This window comes from Jaculus jaculus, chromosome 16, assembly GCF_020740685.1.
Source record: "Jaculus jaculus isolate mJacJac1 chromosome 16, mJacJac1.mat.Y.cur, whole genome shotgun sequence".
Lineage (NCBI taxonomy): Eukaryota > Metazoa > Chordata > Mammalia > Rodentia > Dipodidae > Jaculus > Jaculus jaculus.
This window is the reverse complement of record NC_059117.1, coordinates 29,574,755-29,587,781: the sequence shown is the minus strand read 5'-3', so window position 1 is coordinate 29,587,781 and position 13,027 is coordinate 29,574,755. Positions and strand designations below refer to the sequence as shown.

The 13,027-nt window shown below is 43.2% G+C and overlaps 1 protein-coding gene across 1 annotated transcript in view; it reads left to right on the top strand.

The window, feature by feature from the left end:
• Crppa (CDP-L-ribitol pyrophosphorylase A) overlaps positions 1 to 13,027 on the top strand; it is a 318,445-nt gene that overhangs the window by 47,192 nt on the left and 258,226 nt on the right. The window contains exon 3 of the mRNA XM_045136023.1: positions 6,407 to 6,556. Within this exon, the coding sequence (XP_044991958.1) occupies positions 6,407 to 6,556 (150 nt within the window). The remainder of the gene's footprint in view (positions 1 to 6,406; positions 6,557 to 13,027) is intronic.

Below are 13,027 nucleotides of genomic sequence, written 5' to 3'. Positions count from 1 at the left end.
GGGAAAGAGCTCTTACTCATCCCAAGATCAGAAAGATGCTGCTTCCAGCTCCAGAGCGAGGAGAAAATGGGCCCCTCTCTCTGTGGGCCCAGGGGGATATAGGATTTGTGTTATCCCGCCTAGGCCCACCTACACCAGGTGTCCCAGCCAATTGGTCTGGCTTAGAGGAGAAATCCACCCATCCCTGGGCCGGGTGCAAACTCGAGAGGGATTTAACTGGGTGAGATGGATAAGCACTAAATCCCAGGATTAGCACAGGTAGGGTACACTGAGATCGGTGTAGTGTACCAAGACCCCTCCCTTTAAGGGCTGTCCTGATCCTGCCTAATTAATCTAATTGCCTATTCTTGTACCCCCCTCCCCATATTAAGCACTTTTAACCCATAAGCCACCTCTCCAGCCCCTCATATAGATAATTATTTATCTTTTAAATTCTAGAACTGCTATTGTAAAAAAAAAAAACAAAAAAAAAACACCTGCTATCGTATATCAATACACTTTAAAAAAAACCACTCTTTGAACAGTTCATAATATGTGACTTGTCGCCTTTACCTGTTAATTTTGCATGTAGGCCTTCTCATTGACCATTCCTTGACTAGCTTCTCTCCTCCTTCAGGTCTACATCACAGTGATATCACAAGAAATGGGAGTTCATGGAGGAGGAGGGGTTTCCTAGATCATTTTGTTCCAGAACAAGGACTTACACAGAGATGCGTAGAAGGTATCAGAAGCAGAGGCAGTTTATTACATTTTCACTTCTAAGGCAGAGGAAGATGGCTGAAGGTGGGAGAAAATTTAGTGCTTCAAATGACTCTGCTGCATAAACGGTGGTGGCATTTTTGTCACCTCGCCTTGGGTTATTTGGGTCATTTGCATAGTGTGGCTTTCGCAGGATTATTCCATCTATTACATGTAATTCTGCACACAACTCCATACATTACACGTCTCAGCATTTTAAATCTCCATGCAAGGGTGTGAAGTTTCCCGTTACTGGTCATCTTCAGACTCTGGAGTGCTTCTGAGCCTATGCTGGTGGTTGGCTCTGTTGACATGACTTGGAGATTTCCACTTTTCCTCCTTTGCCAACAGGTATTTTTTTTTTAAACATTATTTATTTGAGAGAGAGATACAGAAAGAGGTAGCTAGAACAGGGGCACCAGGGCCTCCAAACACTGTAAAGGAACTCTAGATGCAGGCACTATTTTGTGCATGTGGCTTTAGGTGGGTACCGGGGAATTGAACCCGGGTGGTTAGGCTCTGCAGGCAAGTCGCTGAGCAATCTCTCCAGCCTGCCAACTGGCAGCTTTTATATGCTAACTTTGCAGATTTTGTGGGTGGCCTTCTGGACCTCACCTGTCTCAACACTTTACTACAACCTTTTGTTAAAAATGGAACATTTTAGAAAATGTGTTTTTCCACTTGGAAATATTGATTCTCTACCTACTACCTTCTTTTTCATTTATTTATTTATTTATTTATTTATTTATTTATTTATTTATTTATTTATTTATTTATTTGAGAGCGACAGACACAGAGAGAAAGACAGATAGAGGGAGAGAGAGAGAATGGGCACACCAGGGCTTCCAGCCTCTGCAAACGAACTCCAGACGCGTGCGCCCCCTTGTGCATCTGGCTAACGTGGGACCTGGGGAACCGAGCCTCGAACCGGGGTCCTTAGGCTTCACAGGCAAGCGCTTAACTGCTAAGCCATCTCTCCAGCCCCTTACTACCTTCTTAAAATTCATTTGCTTATTTATTTCTGACTGGGCTTATCTATTCCAGATGATTCTTTTCCTGATGTCACCTTCCCTGAAGCCAGAGACTGGGATATGTGTGTCATACTGGATGACCGGGTTTAGAGCTCTTTGTTTTGGCTCCTAGTGTCAGTTACACAGTCTGTTGGTATCACACTTAGTTGTTAAATGCCATGCTTTGTTTGCTAATTGCTCAACTTTTTGATAAGGCCTGGGGTATTCTGACTCTATAATCCGATCCAGTTAAGTGCTGGTCTGTTTGGGGGATGGGAGGGGAGGAGAGGGGGTTAGTTTGAAGGCCAGTGTTTGAGGTTGTTTTGATTTTAGGAGAATTCTTGTTAGCTATCTTCCCTTGGTCTCTTCTGGTAAATTAGCTGGCCTATATTGTAGCTTTTTTGCTGTCCTGTAAATTCCAATCTTGCTCACTATGACATTCTCCTTTTTCTAAGAGTGTACTTTTATTGGTGGGGGCAGGGTGCTCCATTGATCTCTATTCTTTGACCTTTCCTCCCCAGCTGTACAGTTATTTGGAGTGCTGAAGCTTAACTCTGGTTGGGCTTTGCTTAGGGGTTGATGTGCCAGACATCCAGTGGTCACTGGAACTCCCTAAGCCAGTGGCTCTTGACCTCTTGTCTTATGACTAACAAATAGCTGTCATATGTAGACACACAGAAGGATAGAATGCAGAAAAGCTCCCAAGGGGGAAGAATCCTGAGTGCACAGATGCACGGAGACTTGGACTGGGCGTTTCTTATAACCTTGGAGACATAAATTAGACATCCAGTTGGCATAAGTGTCTATGAAGGACCTTGCTTGTTGGGTCAGGGAGAGGAACAGAGTCTTGTAAAAAGCCCATGCAGATGGTCGGGGGTGCCTAGGGTAATCCACAAATTACTTCCCGAGAGAAAGAATCCGGAAGCCGAACCTAATCCCCATTTTGAGTGGGATTATCCTCCCCTTCTATTCTCAGCAGCAGGTCAGCATCTACATTCTTTTGGGCCTGTGTCCCTAAGTACTTGCAAAAAAGACTACCTTGCTCCTAATCTCTATCAGTGCATCTTTTGGAGTTGTACCCTACTGTTGCAAGTTTGGAGTCCCAGGGGATTAGATGTCCATAAAGATGCAAGAGACCCCAGCCTTTGAGTCCGTGTCAGTAAATTTAAAATGCAGACTCAGAGAAAGGTAAATTATGAACCATAAGGTTTATTTAAAAAGTGGGATCCAGAAGGAAGATAAGCAGGAAGGTCCACGCCAAAAATTTTTCCCTTCCCGGACTTCCCTCACACCCCTGGAAGAACTTCGGGGAGAGTCTCATGCACACTGGAAAGCAAAGCAGCCAAGATAAACCCCTCTCTCCACGTAGGGGGTCAGAGGGGACGCAGAGCGGGTAAGGGGCTCCTAGTGTAAGGAGAGAGGACACAAGGAGCCAAGCAGAAAAACATAAAATGAAACAGAAAAGTGCCCAGAAAAAGAGAAACCGAGGAGATCCTCCTCATACTGGGAAAGGGTCAAGAGCTTACCAAAGGGAACAAGGGATCAAGAGCCAAGAAGACCCACACCCACGTGCCGGGCACATTTACATGGATCACACATCCAATTAGGATGAACCTTATCATCAGGCTCAGGTGTGTATAAGGGAGCGACCTGATTGGTTGGTGGGCTCAAGAGGCTGGCTCTGAGAGGGCCAGTCCACAGGTGTGCTGAGCTGGGGGGAAAACCAGAGCTAGGAGGGGGAAGTCGCTACTCATGAGCTATTCCTTGCAGCCATCTCAGACGAAACTGGATTAGACGGCATTTTTTTTTTTTTTTTTTCAGCCTGCAAGGGCATTTGTGTTGCTGTGGGCCGGTCCCTAGCTAACCACCCACCAGCAATGAAGACGCTTCTTCCTAACCCACCTCATTGCTGCATATTATGGCTCTGCTGAGAGCCTCTGGCTTTTCATCCTGCCTCACTTTTCCTGGTGTGAAATCTCTGGGTAGGTGCGAGCTGAGCAACCTCTTGGTTTTAGCCTTGGTACCAGGTTGCCAAGGGATGGGAACTGCTGCACTCTGTTCTGCTGCCCACTGCCAGCTAGAAGAGTAGAGGTCCCTTATTGTTAAATTTTCAATTTTTTAAAAAAATTTCTACTTCAAGTAAAGCTTCTGTCACACTGAATTGGGTAGAGGATGACAAATGAAATAAGCCACGACTTGAGTGCCTCACACGTTTCTTTTATTAACCCCAAATTTAGAAGTGTTTCTTGAGTGTGTTCTCAGTGCCCATGGGACAATACTCAGAGGCTTTAAGTGTTAGTAAGGAAATACCTTTCACTAGTTCTTTTTACTGGGGAGAAAGTCTGCAAAGCTCCTTACGGTGCTGAGAGCTGAGGTTCTTGAGACAGCTGCACCTGTCTGGAGACACTGCGCAACTGGTTTCATGTGGAGAAACTGGAATGTGGTGATTCCAGAGCCAGGTTGTCTTGGGCTATTAGTTCCCTGGATAACCACCTATTGCCCACCTCTGTGTCTGACCTAACATCCTGGTGACTATCAGGTGATCAGGTGAAACCTTATTGGAATGTACTAACCAACCATCAGTGCCCACCATCCCAGGGTCTAGAGGTATCACCAGACAGCATTTGGAGCCTGTAGTGGAGACAATCTCCCCTCCCTGACTTTGCTGTTTTATTTATTTATTTATTTTCCTACCAATGTATCTGAGGGGGTGCCTTGTTTTATGATTTTCTTTGGTTCATGAATGTTCATGAAGTTGTTAAATGTGTTGGAGTGTGGAATTTTGTATGGCCTGGATCTGTGCTCCTGGGTCATGCACCACTCATATTGGCTCTATAATAAACTATTTCTTATTCCCTTTGAGGTGAGAACTATGTGATTTACTTTGACAACGCCCATTTGGATGTCTCATTTTCTCTTTTAGCTCTCATTATCTATGACCTTCCAATAGTACCTATAAGTGTTTGCAATAGAAATTGTGTTTTTCCTTAAAAAGCTGTACACATGTGTTTCCTCCCTTCATATCCTTTACCCCGATTGGTGGGTGTGTTGGTTTGATTCAGGTGTCCCCCATAAACATAGGTGTTTGGAATGCTAGGTTCCAAGCTGATGGATATTTGGGAATTAATGCCTTCTGGAGGGAGTGTATTGTTGGGGGTGGGCTTATGGGTGTTAAAGCCAGTTTCCCGTGCCAGTATTTGGCACACTCTCTTGTTGCTATTGTCCACTTTATGTTGGCCAGGGGGTGATGTCCACCCTCTGCTCATGCCATCGTCTTCCCCTGCCATCGTGAAGCTTCCTCTCAAAGCCAAAATAAATCTGTTTTTCCCAGAAACTGCTCTTGGTTGGGTGATTTCTACCAGCAACGTGAACCGGACTGCAACAGTGGGTATGAGGATTGGCCATTGGGCTTGCTTCTTTTCTTACTTTTCACCTAGCTGGGCACCATTTCCTGCGCACTTTTAGTTGTCTCGTTTTTGCATTTATGCCTAGGCTCCAAATCTTTATTTGATGCACTGGAAATGATGATGCAATTTGTAAACTGTCTGCTTGGCTCATATGTTAGCTTTGAGTTTTAGCCAGTCGCCTTGTGTTTGTGAACCAGCATGTGAACCATCTATCTTGCTCAGATGTTGGCATCGTCAAGAGCACACTCGTTCTGTTTGTGCACTGAAGTCATACCCTGCCATGCTCCTGCAGCAGCTGTGTGGAAGAAAGGACAATTTTGGTGTCACTATAAGAAGGTCTGGTTGAATACCTACCACCAAAATTTACATTAGGCAACTTCATTGAGATAGCTGTCTGGTAAAAATGAGACTGTGTGATAAAGGAGACCCAATTTAAAATAAAGAGAAAGATTATCAGACGCGAAGCTGTCTTTTTAAAAATAAAGTTTACGTGCAACTATTAATGACAGAATTTTCATCGAAGTAATGACAAACAATGAATGTATTGCCTGAGGAAGTGTTGTATGCAAGTTACATTTGAAGGGAACTGTTTTTAAAATGAGTTAAAATAAGACATAAATTAATTGTTATTTGGTTTTTGTTTAGTCTCTGTTTGGGCATCTGGGGAGCTTGTTTTTGTAATTACCTAATGTGTAAATTAAGTGTTCTGAAGGTACACTAATTTCTAAGCATTAATTTGAAACACAGTTATTTCACAATAGTCTTTCTCTTTCTCCACCCATCTCCAGGGAATACTCAATTGCATCTTAGCATGCCTTTATTGTACTGACCTCAGTGACTTCTGAGGGGAAGGATTTTGAACATACAGTCAAAACGGTATTTCCATCTTGTGGTGGATGGAATGATTATACTATGAAATTGACTTTGTGGCTTTGGATGGTAACTTCCATTATGACTTGAACAAACATCTGTTCGGATACATTCCTTTTTTTTTTTTTTTTTTTTTTTTTGAGGTAGGGTCTCACTCAAGCTCAGGCTGACCTTCACTATGTAGTCTCAGGGTGGCCTTGAACTCACGGCAATCCTCCCTCTGTTGGGATTAAAGGCATGCGCCACCATGCCTGGCCAGATACATTCTTAAAAGAGAATATGAAGAAGTTGAAAACATGAAGATGTGTTTTTGAACTCAGGGTTTTACTTCAAAATGTCACATGAGTAAATATACTACCTTCCTTTCTGTTTGTCTTTAAGGCAGCTGGAGCGATTCGACCTCTGGTATCGACTGTCATCAGCCCCTCTGCTGATGGTTGCTTAGACCACTCTCTGGAACGTGCCAGGTACAGAGCAAGTGAGATGCCCCAGGCTTTCCTCTTTGATGTGATCTATGGCGCGTATCAACAGGTAAGAATCCCAGGTTTCTAAGAAGCTGCTAGAATGTTGTGGTTTTCTTACAAGCCATGTCCACATTGGAAGAATTTCTAGAAAAACTGGTGAGGCTCAGCATATAATTGCACTGTAGGCTAAGTCTTACTGCCGTGAAGTGATACGGGCATTCAGCTGACTTGGAAGAGATTTACAGGCAAGGTTTGGAAGAGTCCAGATGGAAGCTGGCTATGCTGTCTCCCTGCATTGAAGGGTCACAGGAGGCGTGTCTTCCCTGATCCATGCAAGTGCAAAATGTGTGTGTGAGGTTTCTGCTCAAAGGGTTTATTAGGTGTGGTCACATAGATGTCTTCTGGCCATTCTCCTCCTCCCCGCCCCTCCATTCCCAGCTATCTCTTCTCTCCTTCCCCCTCCCTTCCCCCTCCCTTCCCCCTCCTTTCCCCCTCCCTTCCCCTCCCTTCTCTTCATCTCTTCCTTCTCTGTCCCTCCCTCCCTCTCCTCTTTCCCCTCCTCCTTCCCCTCCCTCTCTTCCCTTCCCTCTTTCATTTCTTCTTTAGGGATGGTTAGCCCAGGAGGGCCTTAAACTGGCTATGTAGCTGAGGCTGGCCTTGAACTTCTATTCTCCTGATTCTACCTCAAAAACTGGGATTGCATATATGTGTCACCATTCCTGGATTGCTGTAGTCTCTTTTTTTGCTCCCTCACCATGATCATGTGAGCTGCTCTGCTGTCTTGATGGACTGAAGCCTTTGACATCATGAGCAAAACACACTCTTCCTTAAGTTGTTTCCTTCAAGTATTCTACCAGATCAAGAAGTCTTGTATACATGTGCCATATTATGAGAATCTGGGTAGTGTATTTGAAGATCATGTATACTGAATGAATTTGTAGGTGAAACTGGGAAAGCTAGCCAGTAGATTGTACATGGGCTGTCAAATACAGGGAAGAATCAAAGACCCAAAGATTTTCCCTGAGAAACCAGAATACAGTTGTCCTCCCCCATTTTTTTCTTCTTTTGGTTTCTGGAGGTAGGGTCTTGCTCTAGCCCAGGCTGATCTGGAATTCACTGTGTAGATTCAGGCTGGCCTCAAACTCATGACAGTCCTCCTACCTCTGCCTCCTGAGTGCTGAGATTAAAGGCATGCACTACCACACTTGTTTCCCTTTTAGTGGGAGAAAACCTAAGCTTTTGCTTTGACACATGCGTGTAAGTTTGAGATTCCATCCAGATATGTAATCATAAATGTCAAGTGGGCATGACACGGATCCAGAGGCTGCTTTTGCTATTTCTACTTGGGCTTCAGATGCCACCGGGTACTAAAGGCAGAATAAAGTTTGAAATCTCCTTTTCATCTGCCTCTTATATTGCTTTAGAATTGAGGGTCAGATTTCTACCTAACTTGGCAAGTCATTTAATAGTGTCAAGCTGGTAAATTCTCCCCCTTAATGTTAAAGACAATATGATAAGAGCAACTAAGGTATTTTCAACAGCTCCCTGACTGTCAGTCTCTACGATATTCTGTGTCAGAGTCCTGGAGTGGAGCATAAAAAGCTTTTGTCACTATTCTGAGCTTCCCAGGAATGGCAAATTCTTGCATATAGATTACTCCATGTTGAGTAATAACGAGTAACCAAATTGTCCCCTTAAACAAAATCAGTCATGGGAACCAAATTGCCACCCTTTCCAGATACACATCTTACACAGCAAAGGGCAACTGCCCATCCACCCTGGATGTGCGTAGTTCCCTGCACACCAAATGGAGGCTATGTGGGACCAGAACTGAGATGATGAACAACCAGACTACAGTATGACTGGGGCTTCTGGACTACATGGATGTCCCCTTCCCTATGTAAGCATGGAGATCATGCCATTACCTCTGAAAACAGACCTCAAATACAGGATAATATTCATGTATACAAACGCACACACACATATATATATATTTGTGTATACACACATTTATTTATTCCTTTCCTTCATTTCACCTTTACTTGGATGTTTGATTATTGGAACAAGTGGCTTTGGGTTGATTGAGGTCATCAAAGGAGTGAGCTCAGAAAGAACAGAAAAACCAAAGGCTAAAACAAGATTTTGAGGCTGGGGAAGGATATTCACTTTGTATTGCAATTTCTAACAAATTGATTGAGACGTCATGAATGAAAACAATACAGATTTATTCTCTAGGGATCAGAAGTCTGAAATCAAGGTGCTGACAGAGTTGCATTCACTTTCAGAGACGCTCAGTGGAGAACTTGCATTCCTGTATTTCCCTTTTTTTAAAGTTAATATTTATTAGAGGGAGAGAGGGATAGAACTCCAGATGCATGTGCTGCCATGTGTATCTTGCTTATGTGAGTCCTGGGAAATTGAACCTAGGTTCTCAGGCTTGCAAGCAAGTGCCTTCATGAGGCTGAGCCATCTCTCCAGCCCATCTTTCCCTTTTTCTGCTCTGCTTGCATCACTTACTGATGTTCTTTTTCCTAGCATCCTAGCTCCTTCTTGCTTTCATGGTCACATGTACTCATGTTCACAGTAATATTCTGCCACCCTCTTACAAAGATCCTTGTGATTACTCAGAGCTGGGGCTCATCTGGGTAATTTAGGATAATTTTCTCGAAGTGGGAAATGGCTTAGAGGCTAGAGCTTTTGACTCTGAAGTTGAAGGACCCTGGTTCGAACCTCCGGGATGCAGGCAGGATAATTTTCTCATCTCATGTTTTTTTTTTTCCTGTCTTTTTCATGTTTAGTAGGTATAGTATGGTGTGCGTGATGTATATGCGGCATATATGTGGTATATGTATGTGCATGTGAAGGCCAGGGGAGACTGTTAGGTTTTTCAATTGCTTGCCAGTGTGTCTCTCACTGATCCCAATGCTTGCAATTTTTGTGATCCCAGTGGTTCTCAGATCTCCGTTCCCCAAAGGAGTGGGGTTATAGACATGTGTGGTCACACTCAACTGTTCATATGGGTGTTAGGAATCGAATTCAGGCCTCATGCATATGCAACGAGTATGCATACCTGCTGGCCCATCTTTGCAACTACTCACTTCCTGATTTTCAGTTTAATCATGTTGTCAAAGTCCTCTGGCCATCTGCTAATATGTTCACAGATTCTAGGAAAGCAGACATGGACATCATCATGCAGGGGATGTTACTCAGCCCACCCCATGAGGTAAAGAAGAATTGGCTGAGGGATACATGCCTAGCCAGGGGGAGAAGAGGATCACAATCAGAAACCCAGGGAAGAAAGTGTTTCAGGATTAAGGGAGCCAGTGGCCTAAATGTTGGATAATGATTTAAAACAAATAATGGTTGAGTATTACCCATTAGTCTAAGCAATGTGAAATCAGCAGTCTTTGTGGTGGTAGATAAGAAAACCTAGTTGGAGTTGATTGCAGAGAGAATAAAGGGCCAATTTTGGGAGGAACCTTGGCGTACTTGAGTAGGAAAATGAAAGGGTTACATGTAAGCAGTTTTAGAACCAGAGTTGTTTTCGTCAAGGTGGGTTACTGATACACTGATGGAAATGGGTCATTAGAGAAGATGGTGCTGGAGTGTGGGAATACAGAACAGTATACTAGAGGTGTTGAAATTAACCATGGCCAGAAATGCAGATGGTTCATCTTCAGGGACTGAGCCAGAGTCAGAGCAGGTAGATGCAAATGCAAGAGACTAGCTGGTGTGTGTGGATGGGAGAGGGTTTGAAAATGTGTCTCTTCTGTTCTCTGTGTTTTAAGGGAACAGGTCATCTTTGCAGGTAGGGTTGTGAGTGATGTGTAAGGATTTAGGAAAGAGAAGAAACTTGAAATTATATAGTGCCTTTCATTCTTACTTTTAAATATACTTCTAAAGATTAAATACAGGGTCTTACATTTGTTAGACAAGCACTCTACCCGTTTCCTTTTTATATTTAGCTTTAGAATGTATGCCAAAGTTTTCCTATGATATAAATATCAGGTCTATTTTTGAGGTATTCAGGACCAATTGTAATGAAGCTTCGACTAAGGAAAAAGTACAAAGCTATTGAATGGTCATTAATGTGACCTTGAGATATAGACTTACTATGTTTGCTTTTTATCAAGGTATAACTCTCCTTTGTGAAACTCATGCAGAAAGTACATAGTAGTACTTATCATTTTAAAAAACACTTTCCTTTTTTAAATATTTATTTATTTATGATAGTGAGAGGGAGAGGATGGGCACACCAGGGCCTCCAGCCACTGCAAAAGAACTCCAGACGTGTACACCACCATGTGAACTTATGTGGGTTCTGGGGAATTAAACCTGGGTCCCTTGGCTTTGCTGGCCAATGCTGAAACTGTTAAACTCTCTCTCTGGCCCTGTCTATCATTTTTTAGCAGTGTGTCAGAAATTGGGCAGTTGTAGCGCGGGTGCTGTGAAATTGAGCGGTCAGGCATCCACTTGTGCATTGTAGGTGACTGTCGTCCAGTCGGGTGAAGCGGTCTCCACTCCATTCTGCTTGTTGCTGCGCTGCACCACTCATTCCCTTCTTGTTGCTTCTGATTTATCATCTGTCCCATAAAATATTCTGGCTTCCCTTGGTGTAGTTCCTCCAAACAGAATTCCTTCTACCTGGTGCTTTCTTTCCTATTTTAGTTGATCTTTTAGATACCAAGTAAATGATGACCTTCATCAGCTTTTCCCGTTTCATGCAGATAAGTTGGGCCAAGCCATGTCGTGTTCTTCTAGCATCTGGTTTTAATTCCTTCGCAGTGTGACTTGGGAATTCACCTGTGAACTGTGTGCCTCCCTGATCGACCGTAAGCTCTGTGAAGGCAGGCACAGTGTCTGTCATGTCTTTAGCAGCCTGCCTAATATTTTATTAACACACTGCATCTATTTGTTCACAGGAATGATTATGAGTGGTATGTGAGCAGACACATACATAAAGAAAATCACATACTGTGTGCCTGGGTCAGATTTATCAGACAGTCTCATTGCTTGCTTTACTTTATTGTTTGCCTGTGTATGTATGTATGTATGTATGTATGTGGTGTGTGCATGCCGAGGCTAGAGGTTGATGGTGGGTGTCTTTCTCAGTCATTCTTTGTCTTATGTTTTTAGAATTTAATTATAATTTTATTTATTTGAGAGAGAAGGAGAGAGAGGGAGGTCAGATACAGAAAGAATGGGCATGCCAGGGCCTCCAGCCCTTGCAAATGAACCCCAGACATATGTAGTGTTCTGTGTATCTGACCTACGTGAAGTCCAGGGCATTGAAGCTGTGTCCTTAGGCTTCACAGGCAAACACTGTAACCACTAAGCCATCTCTCCAGCCCCACCTTATATTTTTAGTTGAGCCTCTCACTGAACCTGGCTTTGCCTGGATAAACGCAAACCCTGGAGACCCTCCTGTCTGCCTTCCCAGCACTGACGTCAATGGTTGTGTTGTAGGGCCTGGCGTTTACATTGCTCTGAGGCTCCAGTCTCGGGTCCTTATGCCTAGGTTGCAATCATTTTCCCTCATTGACCTCGCCAGCCCTACACTGCTGGTTCTCACTCTTCACCTGGATCTCTTTGCAAACCTTACCTTCTCTGAAGCCTTCCCTGGCAATGCCATGAAATGGTCTCTGCTCAATACGTCTGTTTTCCTTGTTAGATCTCAACACCTGACATGTACTGTTATGTTATTTTCCCCTCTTCCCTGCTGGCATGTATTCTCCATGAGGGCAAGAAGTTTGACATGTTCATTCCATCTGTAGAGATGGATGGACTGGGAATATAGCTCAGTGACAACATGCTTGTCTCTAGCACTGCAAAGACTAAAACAGAGAAACCAAACCAAACTCACACTGGCCTCCTAAACACTCTAAACCCTTTAAACCTTGATCTGTAATTACTAGATTACAGGCAGAGATGTGTGTGGGAGGTTGGTGATTTGTAGCCCTTTCATAAGTGCGAAAAATTCCCCACCTGTAATTCTAGGAATCAGTTAAATTGTGATGAGCTCCTTAAAGACAAATTTAAAAGCTCACTAGAAGTTGTTTTTGAATACCTTTTGAGCATAAGTGTTCATGATAGCATGCCACATTGACAGTGACATGATTGACATTACTCTAATGTATAAACTGTGCTCTTTATGGTTATGGATGTATGTATGAGTTGGTAGCACAGAAAGCAGGAAGATGGGCTGTGTCTATGACCAGAGATGTCACCATCAGTGTCTGGACTGCTTATAACATCAAAGTCATTAAAGTCTACAAGTAGGATGCTCAAGATACTCAAGACTGCTAAGATAAATACTCAGTAATTTGCTTTCAAGTGGTCCTGGGTAATTAGATATTTATTGGTTTTCTTTGTTGCTTAAGATCTTCTGAGACAAAAGACTGTTTCTTGGGAATTCATAATGGCATATTAAGAAGTGGCTAAAGGAAAAGATTCCTTAGGAAAATAGTGAGAATGAGAGAACAAGAAACAAATTAGTAAAGGTTATGAAACATCCAGGAACATGAATTAAAGCCCATAG